Source organism: Neophocaena asiaeorientalis, unplaced genomic scaffold (genome assembly GCF_003031525.2).
Source record: "Neophocaena asiaeorientalis asiaeorientalis breed wild unplaced genomic scaffold, Neophocaena_asiaeorientalis_V1.1 scaffold432, whole genome shotgun sequence".
NCBI classification, from domain to species: domain Eukaryota; kingdom Metazoa; phylum Chordata; class Mammalia; order Artiodactyla; family Phocoenidae; genus Neophocaena; species Neophocaena asiaeorientalis.
In genome coordinates, this window is record NW_020174549.1 from 104,027 (window position 1) to 122,706 (window position 18,680).

At 43.3% G+C, this 18,680-nt stretch overlaps 1 protein-coding gene across 1 annotated transcript in view; it reads right to left on the reverse strand.

Moving 5' to 3' along the window:
* Positions 1-18,680, reverse strand: part of SNX30 (sorting nexin family member 30) — a 111,889-nt gene that overhangs the window by 56,302 nt on the left and 36,907 nt on the right. Inside the window, exon 3 of the mRNA XM_024757282.1 lies at positions 3,440-3,631. Coding sequence (XP_024613050.1) covers positions 3,440-3,631 — 192 coding nt within the window. The remainder of the gene's footprint in view (positions 1-3,439; positions 3,632-18,680) is intronic.

The window sequence follows — 18,680 nt, forward strand, 5'->3', positions numbered from 1 at the left end:
CAGGCCTGGGAGTCAAAGCTCAAAGTCATAAAGTAAGTATTTGTACAACCTCGTCCTCTGACCATTAACTTTGCTTGAGAAGCTCAGCAGGAGTGGGGTGCTGGGACAAGATCAGGAGTTTGCGACCCTGTGTTCCCGTCTTTCCTCTCTCTCATCCCCACGCATCCCTACACGTCCTTTAATACAACACTCAGAAAAAAGGTTCCAGATGCATCACCAACGTATTAAACCTGGTGTCACTATTTGAAACAGGAAAAGAAAAGGACTCTGGTTTGAGATCAGAGGTGGAATTCACGGTAAGAAGTAAAACTTAATCCTGCAACAAGTTCACCCTTAAGGTGCTGTCCTCGAAGCCAGTGGGACTGGAACTTGGAAAGATTATCCTAAGACATTATCTGACTTAGAGGAAAAGAGACAGAAATAAGAGCACAATGGAGAAAGGGGAAGGAAGGACAGAGAGACAGCAGAGGAGAGAGTGGTGAGCTGCAGCACGGACATCAGCCTGAGAATCCGCTGACAGGGAGAGAAACTGCAGGGTGGAGGACAAGCAGGGCTGGGGAAGCATCAAGACAGGTGAGCACTGCTGTGCCAGGCGATCACCTTGACATTCAGCTGTTTAGAGCACAAATTCAAGAAAAACGTGTTTTGCATTTCACTGACTACAGGGTACAAGTTGACGCTAGGGAGAAAAAAATAAGTAACTGGAAATGATTCATGGGGGGTATGTATATCATCCTAGGACCTCTGAGGATATAATACACATCTAAGCATTTAGCAATGTTGAGAAATACTACCCAGTGCCAAAAGAGACAGGGGCAGACTGTGTGAGCGCATATGCCTCTGCACACATACAAATTTTCAAATGTGAACCAGGTGTGGAAAAGACAAGGCAGTAATATAGTGGTACAAGGCAGAAAGTTAGTAAATATTAGTTCCCACTCTTCTCTTACTCTTCCTCTGCCTGACATTAAGACTACCTGTATGCAGAAAACTATAAGACACTGATGAAAGAAATTAAAGATGATACAAACAGATGGAGAGAGATACCATGTTCTTGGATTGGAAGAATCAACATTGTGAAAATGACTATACGACCCAAAGCAATCTACAGATTCAATGCAACCCCTATCAAACTACCACTGGCATTTTTCACAGAACTAGAGCAAAAAAATTCACAATTTGTATGGAGACACAAAAGACTCCGAATAGCCAAAGTAATCTTTAGAAAGAAAAATGGAGCTGGAGGAATCAGGCTCCTGGACTTCAGACCATACTACAAAGCTACAGTAATCAAGACACTATGGTACTGGCACAAAAACAGAAATATAGATCAATAGAACAGGATGGAAAGCCCAGAGATAAACCCACGCACATACGGTTACCTTATTTTTGATAAAGGAGGCAAGAATATACAATGGAGAAAAGACAGCCTCTTCAGTAAGTGGTGCTGGGAAAACTGGACAGCTACATGTAAAAGAATGAAATTAGAACACTCCCTAACACCATACACAAAAATAAACTCAAAATGGATTAAAGACCTAAATGTAAGGCCAGACACTATCAAACTCTTAGAGGAAACCATAGGCAGAACACTCTATGACAAATCACAGCAAGATCCTTTTTGACCTACCTCCTAGAGAAATAGAAATAAAAATAAACAAATGGGACCTAATGAAACTTCAAAGCTTTTGCACAGCAAAGGAGACCATAAACAAGATGAAAAGACAACCCTCAGAATGGGAGAAAATATTTGCAAATGAAGCAACTGACAAAGGATTAATCTCCAAAATTTACAAGCAGCTCATGCACCTCAATAACAAAAAAACAAACACATAATCCAAAAATGCACAGAAGACCTAAATAGACATTTCTCCAAAGAAGATATACAGATTGCCAACAAACACATGAAAGGATGCTCAACATCACTAATCATTAGAGAAACGCAAATCAAAACTACAATGAGGTATCACCTCACACCAGTCAGAATGGACATCATGGAAAAAATCTACAAACAATAAATGCTGGAGGGGGTGTGGAGAAAAGGAAACCCTCTTGCACTGTTGGCGGGAATGTAAATTGATACAGCCACTATGGAGAACAGTATGGAGGTTCCTTAAAAAACTAAAAATAAAACTACCATACAACCCAGCAATCCCAGTACTGGGCATATACCCTGAGAAAACCGTAATTCAAAAAGTCTTGTACCACAATGTTCACTGCAGCTCTACTTACAATAGTCAGGACATGGAAGCAACCTAAGTGTCCATGGCCAGATGAATGGATAAAAATGATGTGGCACATATATACAATGGAATATTACTCTGCCATAAAAAGAAAGGAAATTGTGTTATCTGTAGTGAGGTGGATGGACCTACAGTCTATCATACAGAGTGAAGTAAGTCAGAAAGAAAAATATACTGTATGCTAACACATATATACGGAATCTAAAAAAGAAAAAAAACTTCTGAAGAACCTAGGGGCAGGACAGGAATAAAGATGCAGACGTAGAGAATGGACTTGAGGACACGGGGAGGGGGATGGGTAAGCTGGGATGAAGTGAGAGAGTGGCATGGACATCTATATACACTATCAAATGTAAAATAGATAGTTGGAAGCAGCCACATAGCACAGGGAGATCAGCTCGGTGCTTTGGGACCACCGAGAGAAGTGGGATGGGAGGGTGGGAGGGAGATGCAAGAGGGAGGAGATATGGGGATATATGTATATGTATAGCTGATTCACTTTGTTATAAAAAACTAACACATCATTGTAAAGCAATTATACTCCAATAAAGACGTTAAAAAAAATTGTAAAAAGACTAATTACACCAGATTATAATCATGTTCTCATCACAGAGCTTCAGGTTGATACAATGGTTGAAACAATGATTAATAAATTTCAGGAGTAATGAGATATTAACAGCTTAAACAATATCATGATAGAAAATAAGTGAAAGTACGGGGTTTAAAAGTTTCATTTGAGGGCTTCCCTGGTCGCGCAGTGGTTGAGAGTCCGCCTGCCGACGCAGGGGACACGGGTTCGTGCCTCGCTCCGGGAGGATCCCACATGCCGCGGAGCGGCTGGGCCCGTGAGCCATGGCCGCTGAGCCTGCGGTTCCGGAGCCTGTGCTCCGCAACAGGAGAGGCCACAACAGTGAGAGGCCCGCGTACCGCAAAAAAAAAAAAAAAAAAAAAAAAGTTTCATTTGAAAGACTATAGTCACAATTTCTCCTTCATTTTAAGGTTAAAAGAAAAAAAACTTATGCATAATCCTTTTAAATCTGAATATATCCACTCTCCCAAAAAGCTATACTCACAATTGTCATAAAGGTGAACAGAGTTGTACAAAGGAAGGGAAAAAGGAAAGGCAGGAATCATGGCGGTAGGACTTCAATTCTCCAAGACACTCTAGATAGGTGGAAGATAAGAAAAAGACCTACTTTGGTGGTGATCCTGTAAGTGATGTAGGTCTCCATCGTACAGACATGCTTCTTGGGATCATCAACCGTGACAAAGAGGTCTCTGGTCTCACCATCAATGTCATCATCAAGTTGTAGTCTGTTGAGAAGGGAAGATGAAGAAGCTGGACTTGCAGGGCCTGCTGGAGTACCGCCGTTGGGCAAAATGAGATCCTGAAAGAAGAAAAGAATCACCTTACAAAGTAGCTAAAAACACACACCTGGAGAACACCAGCAACAGAGGCTGCTTTAGCCAAACCAAGAAACACCTCTAAATACAAAAATAACTTTCAAAGAATCTGATCCTCTCCTTACCATTTCTTAAGTGAACGAGTCTTTTACAACCAAGAGAAACACGACGGGCAATGCTCTACACCAAATCCCGTTGATTCATGTGTCAGCAAGCGCTGCAGGAACCAACAGTTCAAGGACAGAGAACATGACAGCTACCACCGTCGTCAGACTTCGACAGAGAAAGAGCTCCTGAGCACACCACATTGTCTCTTTTTCCCACATTCTCAAGACCGCCACTTGGGCCCAGGTAAACATTAAGGGGCCAGAACCCTCTTAAATATCCAACACATTTAAAAACCTAATCAACCATCACAAAGAGACAGCTAAACATTACGTGCCTCCTGGAACGAGTTCACACCACCACCTATGAAGCATGCTTGCCAAATATGCTGGATATGAGTCCTGAACAAATCTCTAGACACAACACCAATTTATAGGCAATACAGCAAGAGTGAGGAACATGTTAAACAAGTGCTGCAAGGATGCAATCAGCAGCAGCTACACAATGTGAAGCTGAAGAGAACCGAAGACCCAGTTTCTTCAATAAATAAATAAATTGTAAGGAAAAAAAGACAGAGTTGGAAAGAGCACCTATAGATGTAATGAAACTTAAGAGACCTATCAACAACTGCAGTGGGTCCTGATTAAAACACAGGGTTAAAAGATTTTGAGACATTCAGGAAATTTTGAATATTGATCGATTATTTGATGACATGAAGGAATTATTAGGTGTGATAATGGAAGTATTATGATTTTACAAAGTCTTCATCTTTTAGTAACACATAACTAAAGTATTCATAGATGAAATGATAGGATGTGTGGTATTTGCTTCAAAATAATTAAGGTCAGGTAGTTAGGATATAGATGATACAAGATGGCCCAAAGCTGATCACTGTTGAAGCTGGTACTTGCAGGTTCACTATAAATTCTCACCTCTTCTGTATGTGTTTAAAATTTTTCACAATAAAAAAGTTTAAAAGGGTTGGGGGGGAGCAAGTACCAGAAAAGAAAGGGAAGGAAAGATTAAAAACTTATGGACTTCTTTCTTCTTAGGCCTCAGTAGGAAGCCACTTGAATCAATTATGTCCCTATAATATTCAAAAAAGATGCAGTCTTCCAGTTACCTTTTCTGGCTTTAAGATTTGATAAGAGAACAAAGCCCTATCTAGCAGTAGATGTGAATGCCTCTGAATGTCACCTTGGAATCATTAGAAGGCAAAGACTAAGGAATATGGCAAGAAAGTGACATGATACTAAGCAAAGAGCCTTGGTCAGGAATGTTTTTTGCATTCCTGACCTGTGGGTAATCAGATCACAGGCTGGGCGTGGGTCTTTCCCCAGAATGATCTCTTCTTGTGTGCAGGCTGGATATGACTTAGCCCCCAGAGCAGAGAACATACAGGAAATGAGAAGTCAATCTAGCAGTCATGTCCATAAGCTCCAGATGAAGATGGCACATCTGGAAAGAGAGTACGGAACAAGGCAGAGGGAAGCATGGTCTGGGGTCAAGGGCAATGTCACCCAACTCAGTGGGTGATGGAAACTAAACAACTTTGTCTCCCTGACCACAGATAATTTAATCACATCCTTACTTATGCAATGTCAAAAATACTTTTATAATTACTGAAAGGGTACCATTTCACAGAAGGTACTCATGGGAATGGACCCCACCACCCCTCCACTTCTCAGCCCAGGGTCTTGTCAGCTGGGAAGGCAAGCCCCTCAGCAGCTGCTCTCCGTGTGGACCACAGAACCTAGCTACAGCAGCATCCCACGACCTGCTTCCTCAGCACACTGATGTCACTGAGGGCATGCAGTGTCCAAATCCCAGGGTCTAAGGATCAGCGGGGGGACATCTTCTCTGGAGCTCTGAGACAACCATCACGTCTTCATCATTTCAGTAAATATTTAAACACTGACCTCAGGCAAGGCACCATGCTAGGCACTGAGGGGCCCACCCTTATATTTTAACAACACTAGCTCACTGGGCCTCAGAAAGGCTCCATCACCTATGGCTAAACATTGCACAAAAGAAAGAATGAATTCAAAACCTTTAGTCAGATAAGCCAACATCAGCTCAGACAGCAATTTTCCACAATCTGGCCTGAACTGATCCTGGAACCCACTATGCTGTTTCATATTTTCTCATCGTTGCTTACATAGCGCGCGCACGCACACACACACACACCCCTCTTTTTTATGTAGAGGGCTCCCAGGATCTCACAGAAATCTTCTCAAATGCCCCCTCCTCCTAGAATCCTTCCTGGATCCAGCCCCTGACAAAATTAGTCGCTCCCTTCTCAATACCTTGAAGATACTTCCACTGAAGCAATTTTCACAGTTTTAATCGTTTATTTACATATATAACTTATCCATAAGCACTGTGCATTCAACAACTGTAACGGTGCCTTGTTCACCTTCGTGTGTGTGTCTGTGATTATCCATCCGTCTGCCCGTCTCCCAGTGACTCCAGGACAACTCCCCTAACCTCAACTCCCCTAACCTTTGCCCTGGGGACCTCAGCCAATAACCCTCCAGGAACGGCCCACATAAAGATCTAAAAGATCTTGGCCAGACAGTGGGAACGGGACTATTTCTCAAATCAGTTAGCGGGGGCTGGGGAGGAGAAAGTCACCCAGACCTTGTCACACAGCAGATTCTTTCCTTTAGGACTACACAACCAGGGAAGATATCCACACCCTTACTACAGGGTGCTTCCCGTAATATTATTTGAGCATATATGAGTAGCAAATGAGCTACGGATGCCTGGACTTTCCTATAAAGGGTTGCTACCATCTCCGACTTCCATGGCACATCTGTGCGCGGGGCTTCCACACTCTTATTTCGCTGCCCTCTACGTCAACCTCAACGTGGTGAGGTTAGCAGACAGATACTATCTCTACCGATGAGGAAGCCGACTCAAAAAGGTGAAGGACTTCTGTATCCAAATGTATGGAAGCCAGGTATCTGGTTCCTAGTTCAAGGGTGTTATCAAGCTGGATCCCCTTTGTGTGGCTTTCCCCAACCCAACACTGTCCCTCATCTCCATTCTCTGGCCATAAATCCTTCTGGGTAAACATGAAGCTTCTGTTTTTAAAGCCAGTCGAGGAATGCTTACATTTTCCTTTAGGGTCTTAATACAAGTTATCCCCCAGATAACTCCCCTCAAGATATGGTCCCCATGAGAAACAAACGTGGAGGGAAAAGACAAAAATCTTAGAAGGGCAGGGGCTTAGGTGGACTCAGTGACCCAGGCTCCTCTGCCCTCAGAGTCCTCCGGTAGCGGGTTTTGCTTCACTGAGACCTGAGTCCTAGAGCACGTATTGTGGGAGGGCAGCACCTTTACAACTAACACGAATTACAAGAAGTGAGAGAATCCCTTGGCTCCTGTTTCATTGTTGCTGCCCTACAGTCAGTCCTCCTTACTGCAGCCAGAATGCTCCCTGGAAAAGGTCAATCAAAACATGTTACCCCCCTGCTCAGAACTCTGAAAGACATCCATCCAAACACATTCAAAATAAAATCCAGACTCCCTCCCATAACCCACAAGGGCCAACGTGATCTTACCACAGTCTCTGACCTCATCCCAGACATTCTCCCCACTGCCCTCCAGCTCATCCTGCTCTACACACCTGGCCTTGGCTTGTCTGGACCTCAGGGCCTTCATACTTGCTGCTCACTCTGCCTGGAACACTGCTCTCCCCTCCGATTGCCACTAGCCTGGCGCTTCTCCTCAAACAGGTTTCTGCTCAAATGACACCTACTCAGAGAGGCGTTCTCAGCCCACAAAAATCTAAAAGCATCCCTGCACCCTCCATCATTTTCCAGTCCCTTCCCTGGCTTTATTTTCTTCATAGGACTTAACCACTGTCTAAAAATGTATTATATATTAATTGATTGTCTGTCTGTCTGACTTCCCACCAGTCTGTAAATTCCACAGGAGCAGAGACTGTGTCTTCTGGAACACAGTAGGTACTCAGTAAGTATCTGATGAATAAATGTGTTTTAGAAGTGACCCAACTCAATCTCTTGCCAATACAAGGTACTCAATAAACGTCTGTTGAATGACAACAAAACTGAGGCTAACCTGGACGGACTGCCGAGTTTTGAATCCCGGTTCTACTCTTTACTAGCAGCATGACTTAAGTAAATTCCTTAATCTCTCTATTGCCCCAGCTTCGTCATTTATAAAATGGGTATAATGGGATTGAGTTAGTTAGCATATGGAGCAATTGGAACAGTGCCTGGAACATGGTAGGCGTTATATCACTATTAAAATACTCAAAAAAAAAAAAAAAAAAGTCAACTTGTCTGCAAGTATTCTGGCATCCCCTTTAGACTATGGGGCTGGGTTCACAGTAGACCATAAATGCTGCTGAAAATTAAAATTGCACCTAGAGTCACAGTTGGTGCCTTAACCACATCTTCCTTAATGACTTCCCTGTAGCAATAGATATATCTACAATAGCCTTTGTGAGAGTTACAACTACCTAGTTGATAAACACATGAAAACTCCTCAACGCTCCAAAATATCAATTCTTGCTATGTAGTTTCAGTTATAAGAGAATTTCTTCTCCCCATCACCCCTTTTTACTTAGGAAGAGGAATACATAACCAGGACACTTTGGAAACTGCCCTCGCTCAAAGAATTTCAGTTATAAGATCCACCATTGTGGCCAGCCAGCCACAAGAGAGGTTATTAAAATAACGTTAGTCACCAGCAAAATTCTATATTACATTAAACATAGGGTTTATGAAAGAAAGTGGCATACCTTAAGGGCCAATATAGACTTAATAAAAACAAGTCATGCAAAAACACTCTAATTTCTCTTTTTGATACTATTAGAGGAGTGTGGGCAACATGAGGATCTCGTTTCAGAAGAGCCTGCCAAAGCCTCTCGAGGCATCCTGACCGCTACAGGAGAATGAGAGCTCTCTGAATGCACAGACTGTACCTGACTTGTCTTAATGGACCTCCCTCCTGCCAGGCACACAGGAGATGCCTGAAGAATGAATGTGCCCTGCACAAACTGAACAGAACACTCCTGACTGCTGACTTTGCTGTAAAGTTAAATTTAGGCCAACTATGGGCAATAACTTCAAAGGGAAAACCTCAAAATTGTTCTGTTCAAAGATGTTCATAACAGATCAAAGAACACAGAGTGAACCCTGGAAAAGCTCCAAAGGCTCACTAACCAGGAAATGATCGTGTTTACATTAATAACAATGTTACACACTCATTGAAAAAATTATAAATCTAGACTTCTAGATAAATGCAGCGAATTAATAAGCTCAGGTCTTTGCTTTCTCCCTCTTTCCCCCTTCCAGACAACAACCACCTGAAGAACGGGAGAGAAAGAGCAGTGGCAACCAGATTAGAAACTAGGAAAGGGCATCATCCAAATGCCAAAAGTTTTGAAGATTTCCTACAGAGACAATTGGGACTCAACTGAGAAAAGAACTAGGAGGTATCTTTAACCCATGCCACTGAGGTTACTTACGGTTCTCAAGGTTACCTAAAAAGTAGAAAGTGTCCTGAACCCTCACAGACACTCTAATTTGAATTTGCAATTGTCTGGAGGGATGAGGGTATGGAAGGGCCCACAGTGGGGCAAAGGAGGACCCCCAGAGTGTCCGGCTGCTGTGAGCAAGGGGGTGCCAGCACAGGCATACACCATGTGAGGCCCACCAGCAGAGGGTGCCTTGCCCCCAGGGCTTCATCTAGCCAGGAGGGGTAGAGATGCAAGAGAAAGGTCAGGGGAACAGAAGGCGCCTGTTTGCACCTTCATGAAGTCAGCTGCCCTGGGTAGGTCCACCAAGCACAAAGGAGGCAAGACCGCAAATTCTGAAAAGGCTGGACTCTACCGAGATGGGGAGAGCACCTAAAACAAGATGGAAGCCAGGCTATACTGGATCCAGATACAGAGAGGAACTAGGCCAAGTCTTCCTGACCGATTGTCCCTGACCCTGGTTTTCTTTCTTCTGATTCCTTTTCCCAAGGGGAGACCACTCCACTCAACTGATTTGTCAACTATTGTCAACTATTATTCCACTCAACCTAAGATCCGAGAAGACAATTCTAACACCAAGTAGAAACAGGGAGATCCAGGGAATTCCCTGGCAGTACAGTGGTTAGAACTAGGTGCTCTCACTGCCGGGGCCCCAGGTTCAATCTCTGGTCAGGGAACTAAGATCACGCAAGCCGTGCAGTGAGGCAAAAAAAAAAACAGAAAGAAAGAAAGAAAGAGAGAGAAAGAAAAAAGAAACAGGGGATCCAATAATTCACTTCTTCTGGTGAGAGGCAAATAGCAGGCCTGTATTACCTCATCAGACACAAGAAAACTGAAAAATATACCAGCCTATATCAACTCATCATTCAGACCCAAGAAAACCGATACATGAGGAAAAGCAGCACAGTCCTTAAGAGCAGATAAATATATACATTTGAAAAGATTTATCCCATAAAACACTACACTTTAGTCCACATCTACCTTGTGCTCCCATTTAAAAAAAAAAGTCAAAGTGGAAGAGAACTGTACTTTACTTCACTGTACAGTAGAAACTAACACATCATTGTAAAACAACTATACCCCAATTAAAAAAAAAAAAAAGAAAGTGGAAGAGGGGGAATTCCCTGGTGGCGCAGTGGTTAAGACTCCGTACTCCCAATGCAGGGGGCCCGGGTTCGATCCCTGGTCAAGGAACTAGATCCCATGTGCATGCCTCAACTAAGAGTTCACATGCCACTGCTAAGGAGCACTCGATCTGAAACTAAAGGAGCCCAGCTGCTGCAACTAAGACTCGGTGTAGCCAAATAAATAAATAAATATCTAAAAAAAAAAAAGAAAAAAGAACCCGGACCGGGTTCGTGCCCCGGTCCGGGAAGATCCCACATGCCACGGAGCGGCTGGGCCCGTGAGCCATGGCCCCTGAGCCTGCACGTCCGGAGCCTGTGCTCCGCAACGGGAGAGGCCACAACAGTGAGAGGCCCGCATACTGCAAAAAAAAAAAAAAATTAAAGCATAAATTGAAAACAGAAAAGAAAGAGTAAAAGTTATAAATAAAACCAAAATTTAATTCTTCTAAAAGAATTAAATATAGAATTGTATTAATATAGAATAAATATAGAATTAAATACAGAAAGAAGGAGGGGAAAAATGAGCAGGCAATAATGATTTAAATCTTACCTCTGTGTATGATTATAAATTACAAGGATGTGCTATGAATAGCTATGCTAATAAACCTAGAAGCCTCTTTGGCCATACATTGCAGGAAAATGTACGGCCAAAGAGAAATTAAATTGATCTAGAAAACCTAAACAACTAAATAACCTCAGAACTGCTGTCAGAGAACTTTTACTGAAAGGTGAGCTAAGCCCCAATGGTATTACAACTGAGCTCTAATGAACCTCAAGGAGCAAGTCCTGTTTTATTTGAACACTCTAAAACACATTTAAAAATGAAAAAACTTTCAAATCAGTTTATAAGGGTTACCTATATCTGATATCAAAATAGTATGACAAAAAAGGAAATCAGATGTAAGTGTAGACTTCGTCAGTAAAGTAACAGCAAATGGTACATTAGAAGAATTTTTTTAAAAAGAAAGAAAGAAAAATAATATACCAGGATTGAGTAAACATAATCCAAGAAATCAAAAGTGATTTAACATTAAGAAATTTATTAATGCTATTTATGACATTAACTGATAATAGGATCACTGTCCAATATAATCACGCCCACAACTACCAAAATGCTTATTGGTATCATACACTGGTAAATATCAGCCATTCTATTAAAATCTCTAAGTAAAATTAAGAAATAAAAGGAAGGTTCCTAAATATGTTAAAGGGTATAAATCGGAAAACATCAGCAATGAACCTTGAAAACACTGCTCTAAGTGAAAGAAGCCAGACATGAAAGGCCACATATATAATTCCATTTGTATGAAGAATCCAGACAGGCAAATCCACAAAGATAGAAAGAAGACTTCTGGTTGCCAGGGGCTGAAGGGAAGGGGAAAACGGGAGTGAACACTTAATAAATATGAGGTTTCTTTTTTGGGTAACAAAATATTCCGGAATTAGACAGTAATGATGTTTGCACAGTGCTGTGAGTATACTAAAAACCACTCAACTGTAATATAGTTTGAAATGGTGACTTTTACGGTATGTGAATTAGATCTCAATAATATATTTCTTAAGCAGGAAACAATATAAAACACTGGAGTCATGTCTACAAAATTCAGAAACAAGACGCTGATACAGAATCACCCCATTATTCAAATTGTTCTGGAGCCTTGAGCTAGCACAACGGTGTACAACAGAGCTCCACGCACTGCAATCATTCAAGAAGAAACTCGCAGTGATCTACATCACTTCCTTGCAAAAGGTTGGTTTCTTCGCAAATTAATCTAAAACTATAATACACATAATAGGGAGAAAATGTATTTAAAACTTTTAAAAATGATAAATCTAAACTGATGTCAGGTATTTACTAAATAACATTCAGTGACAAAAGGAGAAGACACAAACCACATGGCAGACTGTAGTATCGTTTGCAATTATTAACTCTGTACCTTTAAGAGGATTATACACACTCACTATTGCCAAGTGACTGCCGACCGGAGGGCATATCTCCACTCGAGTCCAGTGACTGTTGGCCTGGCTACGTAACAGGCTCTGGACAATGGCACATGAGCAAATGTGACGTACACCAGATGGGAGCAGACACTTTAAGAGCCACTGCATGTTTCCATCAGCTCTCATGTGCTCTCTCCTCCTCATGTGCTCTCTCTCCTGCCTTCAGAAGGGAAGACTTATGGAAAAGAGCCATAGCAATGGACTCCCAGCCACCGACACGTAACTCCATCTAGAAATTAATGTTTGCTGCAAACCTCTGTATTTTTGGAATTTGTGGTTTATTAACCACAGCATGACTAATACATATAATTATTAAAATGTCTATGTAATTTAAAAAATCTAGGTAAGAGATAGTGTGTAAACAATATGGAATTTTAAGATGTAGGGATTTATCTTTTTTTTTTTAGTAACTGTAGAATTATTCAAAATGCACCTTAACCATATGACTTAAGTCCTAGGACCCTATTTGATTATCAGTAGAAGTTCAGTCTTCCTTCTTTCCCACCCCTGCCCCAGAATCCCATCTCCAATATTCTCCAAAACCTCCAAGGTTGCTTGCACAAGTTTCTCCAAGTTCCCAAGGCCCAGCTGTCTGTGGTTTCTAGGTTAGCATCTTCTCTGAACAGTCTTACATTTCCCCACTTTGGATTCTGGATCATCACATATGAGGGAAAGACTCTTCTTCTTTACACATAGGTTAAGAGATCACCTTTAATTATCTGTAGGTTAATAAAGTCGTTTCAAAACTGAAAATGTGGGCTTCCCTGGTGGCACAGTGGTGAGAGTCTGCCTGCTGATGCAGGGGACGCGGGTTCGTGCCCCGGTCTGGGAAGATCCCACATGCCGCGGAGCGGCTGGGCCCGTGAGCCATGGCTGCTGAGCCTGCGCTCCACAACGGGAGAGGCCAAAGCAGTGAGAGGCCCGCGTACCGAAAAAAAAAAAAAAAAAAAGAGAGAGAAAAAAAAAACAAACCTGAAAATGTTTCCCCAGCTTTTCTATTAGAAACTCTCCCTTCAAGTAAAATCCACCCATTGGCCTGATGCAAAAGACGACCTCCAACAAGATCACAAAGGAAGTCAAAATGCAAGAGCCCAAGTCCACATTCCTTGGCTCAGTTTCCAATGTCTATTACTAGCTTTTTCTAAGGATCTCCAGACTAGCAATCAGCTCTCCAGACATTCTTGTGATTGTCGGGAGCAAAGATTTTTCTCCCACTCTCAGATGAATTTAAATATGATCTCTTTTCACTCCTTCTAAAGAGGATACACTGTTTCAACCACAGAGTGAAACACCTAACACACATTGGACAAAGTGCTGACACAGAGCTACCAGGATGTGTTCAAATGACTCAGTATGGCTGGGCATGTGTACACAAAAACCTCTACCTATGATGCAATGCAATATGGGTTATAACGGAGGTCCATGCAAAATGAAGGAGGGGCACAAAAGATGCTGGGGCAACTGGAGAAGAACAAGAAAATTTGCCAAATGGAAAAACAAGATGGTGGGAGAGCTTGGCATGGACATTCCATGCTGAGAAATCACGACCTCTGAAGGAGGAGAGGTATTTCCAAAAGCTTGTCCCTAACTGAATGATAACTAGGACCCACCACACAAAGGTTCTGCCTCTGTTGCTGGTCAAGTACGTGCATGATCTGGAGGACTCAAATGCCCAAGCAGACAGCTTTCTAAAGACACGAATTAAACCTCCCCCAAAAGTACACAACAAAGAGAACGTGACTCTAACTAAACACCTGCTCTCTTTCCTTCCCACCTTGATGCATTCTGCCAACTGAAAGCTAAGTAATAAAGGCACTCCCCTCTGACATTTCTGCACCAAAATCACGCAAGGGCCTGAGGCAGAGAACCCCTCAGATCATCCAAGTTGTTTGTGTCACTTATAAGAAAAGACTCGGAAGTAGCACGCATGAGGCCACTCAGGTGGTAACGTGACCACCAGGTCTTTGGTCACTCACCCAGGGCTGTGGTACCACACAAACTGGATGCTCCACAGAAGAAGGAGAGGGATGCACACAACAGATAAACAGCTCTAAAGACCAACTGAGAAACAGTTACATGATGGGTGGTAATTAACAGAGGAGAAATAATGTTTCATAAAGGCCATGAAGTTAACCTACTGGGGATACTCAGTCTAAGGGTCTCATTTCTACGCTCTCCCAACACTAACCCACTCCATCCACCTCTGGTCTTTAACAGAAGAGGCATGGGAGGGAGGGAGGGAGGGAGGGAGGGAGGAAGGGAGGGAGGGAGGAAAGAAGATAGATAGATAGATAGATAGATCTCTGGGCTTAGAGTCCACATGACTGGGCTTGAATTCTGGCTTTGCTCCTCAGAGGCCTGGAGTAAGGTACTCAATCTCTCTGAGACCCAGTTTCTCCATCTATGACATGGAGGGTGTAAGGATTAAAGAAAACACAAATAATGTGCTACTTAATCCCTTAATATACGTTAGTTCTTTCCCACCCTTCATACAACACTCCTTAACTGTACCATTTGTTCACCTTTCAAAGCTGGTCCTAACTGACATGTTTTTGTGCTACCATCTGACACAGCACTGCATATGTGGAATGCCCTCAGTGTCTGATGAAACAAGTCAGATGCCTATGGGAAGTTAAAGGAAAGCGCATTTTCACAGCAGGGACCTAGATGAAACAATATACTATACAGAGCTGAATATCTACTAGGTGATCAGATACTTGATTAATCATCACCTCAGACCAAACCTTTTCAAGGGCAAAAACCATTCAAGTGAGCAACAGACCGGGGCAGGACTCTACTACCAATTCATGTGAAGTGGTTACTGTTAAGTCCACGCTTACAGCCACACCACTCAGCTGTGCTTTAAAAAGCCTTGAGCACTGAGCAAGACTAAAAGTGTCCTTGCCTCAGAAACTACCTGAAGCTCACCATTCCTCTATAATAGGGACTCTTCCTCTAGAATCCAAAGACACCTCATGCCAAAAATTATGTGCAAGGTTCTGCACGTGCACTCATGAATCTGAATTTTCCTTTGGAGAGAACCTATAATTTTTAGAGTCCCAAAAATACCTACGGGGGAAAAAAGTTAAGCACTCCTGATTCTAAACTGTGTCTCTCAAAAAAGGAAGCAGAAGTATATGTGAACTTCCACGAGCTCTCCAAGTTCAAATTGCCCCTCAGCAGAGTACTCTCACGTTCAATGATTTGTGACGTTCAATGATTTGTGACGCTCAGACCCTACCATTAGGGGTAGGGAAGTCCTTAAACCCTCAACCCAAACCTGAAACTAACCTGAGATGAGAATTTGTTAGGAAACATGTGGCTATACTCAAATAGGTCACACTAGCTTGAAACAAGTGTTCACCTAAAATGATTCTCTCAATACTGGTCTTGTGGCATTAAACACTGTTGTGTTGATTCAGGAGCTAAAAGAGCTAGGAGCTAAAAGAGATGTTTTTCTGTGAAACTCTTCGAAGCCTGAGACACGGGTGCCCCCATGGCATCCTTTTTAGAAGCCTGAAGCATGCCCTCCTCCCCCCAAAAGTGCAGATGGATTTCCAGGCTTGAGATTCACCTGGCTGCCTGGCTGCTCCAGCTCTAATTCCCACATTCCTACTGACATGACTCAGACTGGACATAGGGGATTTCTTTTTATTTCCACGGTGAGTAGATTTATCGGGAAAGAAGAAGGAACTCAACAACCAAGAGTCTGATCATAGTGTAAACAATAAGGAGTGAAAGAAAAAGCGGGAATAGGACGTTCTAAACCAAAACAGCTTAAAGGAGTTTCACAACTAAGTAACCAGACAAGAAAAGTGGGAAAAAGGCAGGAAGGAAGGACATGCAAGAAAAGGGCCCTACACTTCATACTAGTCGGTGTGGCCCCCTCGTGTGGGCATTCTGAGCTCAGAGGCAGAAACGAGCCCTGTGAATAAGGGTCAGTGGAAGGAGGGTACAAATGGCAAGGGGGCAGAAACAGATAAAGGAAGTCAAGGAATGAATGAGGGGAAAAACTGCAACCTTATTTTCCTATAAACCATGAGGATAAAACAAAGTCAGAAAGGAGGCAGCTCCCACATGGTGGTGCAGGTATCCATCCCCATGGGGAGGCGGGGAGGCTTGTCTTGAAGCCAATACACGAGAGATCAATAAACAGCAAGGATTTCTCAAGATGCTTTCATTTACACTTTATGTATGACAGAGAGAAACGTCAACTGTCCAAAGCGAAGATGACTAATATTTTTCAGTTCGGGTTGTTATCATGGGGTGGGTGGAGACTGATAGATTAAAGGAGGGTCAGCTTTCCTCAAAGCCACTCCTAGGTCTAGCTTGTTTGACAAAATTTCGCTAAAAGATTAAATTCCTACAATATATATAATTAAATATGTTTTCAGCATCTTTCTCCAAGGAATCTCTGTGAGATGGCAGAGGGAATGGGACAAAATAATTATCACTTTCTATTTCTTCTATAGACCAAAAGAGAGATGTTTTCCAACACACGGGAGTTTTAAGTAGCCTAATTACCAGGGTACTATCCTCCCCCAAACCACAAATTAGAGGATATGGAAAGAAAAAGCTACTCATCCATGTATTCATCCAAACAAACATTTATCGAGTTCCCACGGAGTACCAGGTACTATTCCAGATGCACGGGAAAGCAAGCTGATAAGGGATTTATTTGAGGAAACAAGTTTTGGGGTGGAGTACGGGGTGTGGCACAGACCCAGGACAAACAGCAACGTGATGTAATGAGATAAATACGTGAATAAGGAAAAACTGCTGTGCTGGAGTCCAGAGCAGCCAAGAGTAACTCTGCCCTCCGAGGACGGCTCCAGAGAGGCAGCCTGACCGCACAAGGCCTGGCCTCACATTCCAGCTCTCCCACCAGCTATGCGGCAGTAAGAAAACCACTTAAATTCACCAACGCTCACTGGAAAATGGCAAGGTCACCCGATCCAGGTGGCCAGGCCGCACGGAGAGTATGGAGAATGTCTGTGAAAGCCCCTGTACACAGCGACTAGCCACTCGGCAGGGAAAAGGTGCTCCTGGCGTGGAGCGCGGCCTCAGCAGAATTGCCACAGGGTGAGGTGCGGAGGGCACAGCTGGGGACCATCACTGTGGACAGAACATGAGCCGCCCAGGGGCGGTGGCTGGAAGCAAGGCCTGGAGGTCCAATGAGCTCCAGACTCTGAGGGATCTTAAATAACAGGCTTAAGAATTTGAGGCGCACCCCACAGGCCGCGGCTAAGCTTTTAAGCAGAAAAGTGGCACTCGTACGTAACTTTTTCAAAAAGACTTCAGAAAAAACACACAGATCAGAGAGAAAGGGAAAGAAATAGGAGGAAAGAGAGGGCTCATTTAGGGAGCTCTTGTAATTGTCCAGGCACACCTCCCCCCCACCCCCGAATGGTACCTGAGCCAGGTGGTAGATGCCACGGAGAGGAAAGGACAGGTGAGAAGTGTCATCAACAATAAGGTCGGGTGCCCTGGGAGACTCTGATGAATGTCTCCTCAGCAGAAAAAAAGAGTCTGGCCACACCAGGGGGATCATGTTTCAAACACAGGTAAATTACAGAGGATTAGAAATTCCTGCAGTTCTAGCAAAATCGAGCAAACACAAGTTCAACTGCTGTTTGTGCTGTGGTTAAATCCACAAAGCCCATCCTTAGGACAAGAGGGCGAGTCCTGCCAAAATGACCGTGCTCAGCAAAGGCTTACACCAAGGTCCACCAAGGTCACCAGGCACTTGACATTCTTACCCAGGGAGGAGCTGCCTCCCAGAGGAGACTCCTCCCACTCACCTTCCATCACCTTCTTCAGGGATACCCGACTCAAGTCACTTTTCCACTGTCACAGCCAGCACGCTCACGGCAGGAACTCACGTGGGGAATCTCGCACCGCCATCCACTTAAGGCCAGATGAACAAACAGCTCACAGGCTGTTAGCGCCGCCTGGCTCCAACACCTGGCCAGCGGGATCTCTGTCGCCTGAACCCACCTTTGGCAGACAGCAGAAGGTGGCCCGCTGAGCGCTCTGGGAGCCTGGGCTCTGAAGTGACTCACGACACAACAAAATTCCAAAACAGAAAGCAAACTCTTGGGGCTGAGAAAGATGACAGGACTTGGAGACAAAAATCCATACTTTTTCACAGCGATCTACACACCACACCTCTAAGTCAAGGGAAAATAAAGAAATTAAATACTGTACGTTCATACTATCTTCTGAGCACTGTGCAAGCTTTACACAGTATTCTCAACCCTTCAAATAACACAAGGGTAGGGATGGGGGTGG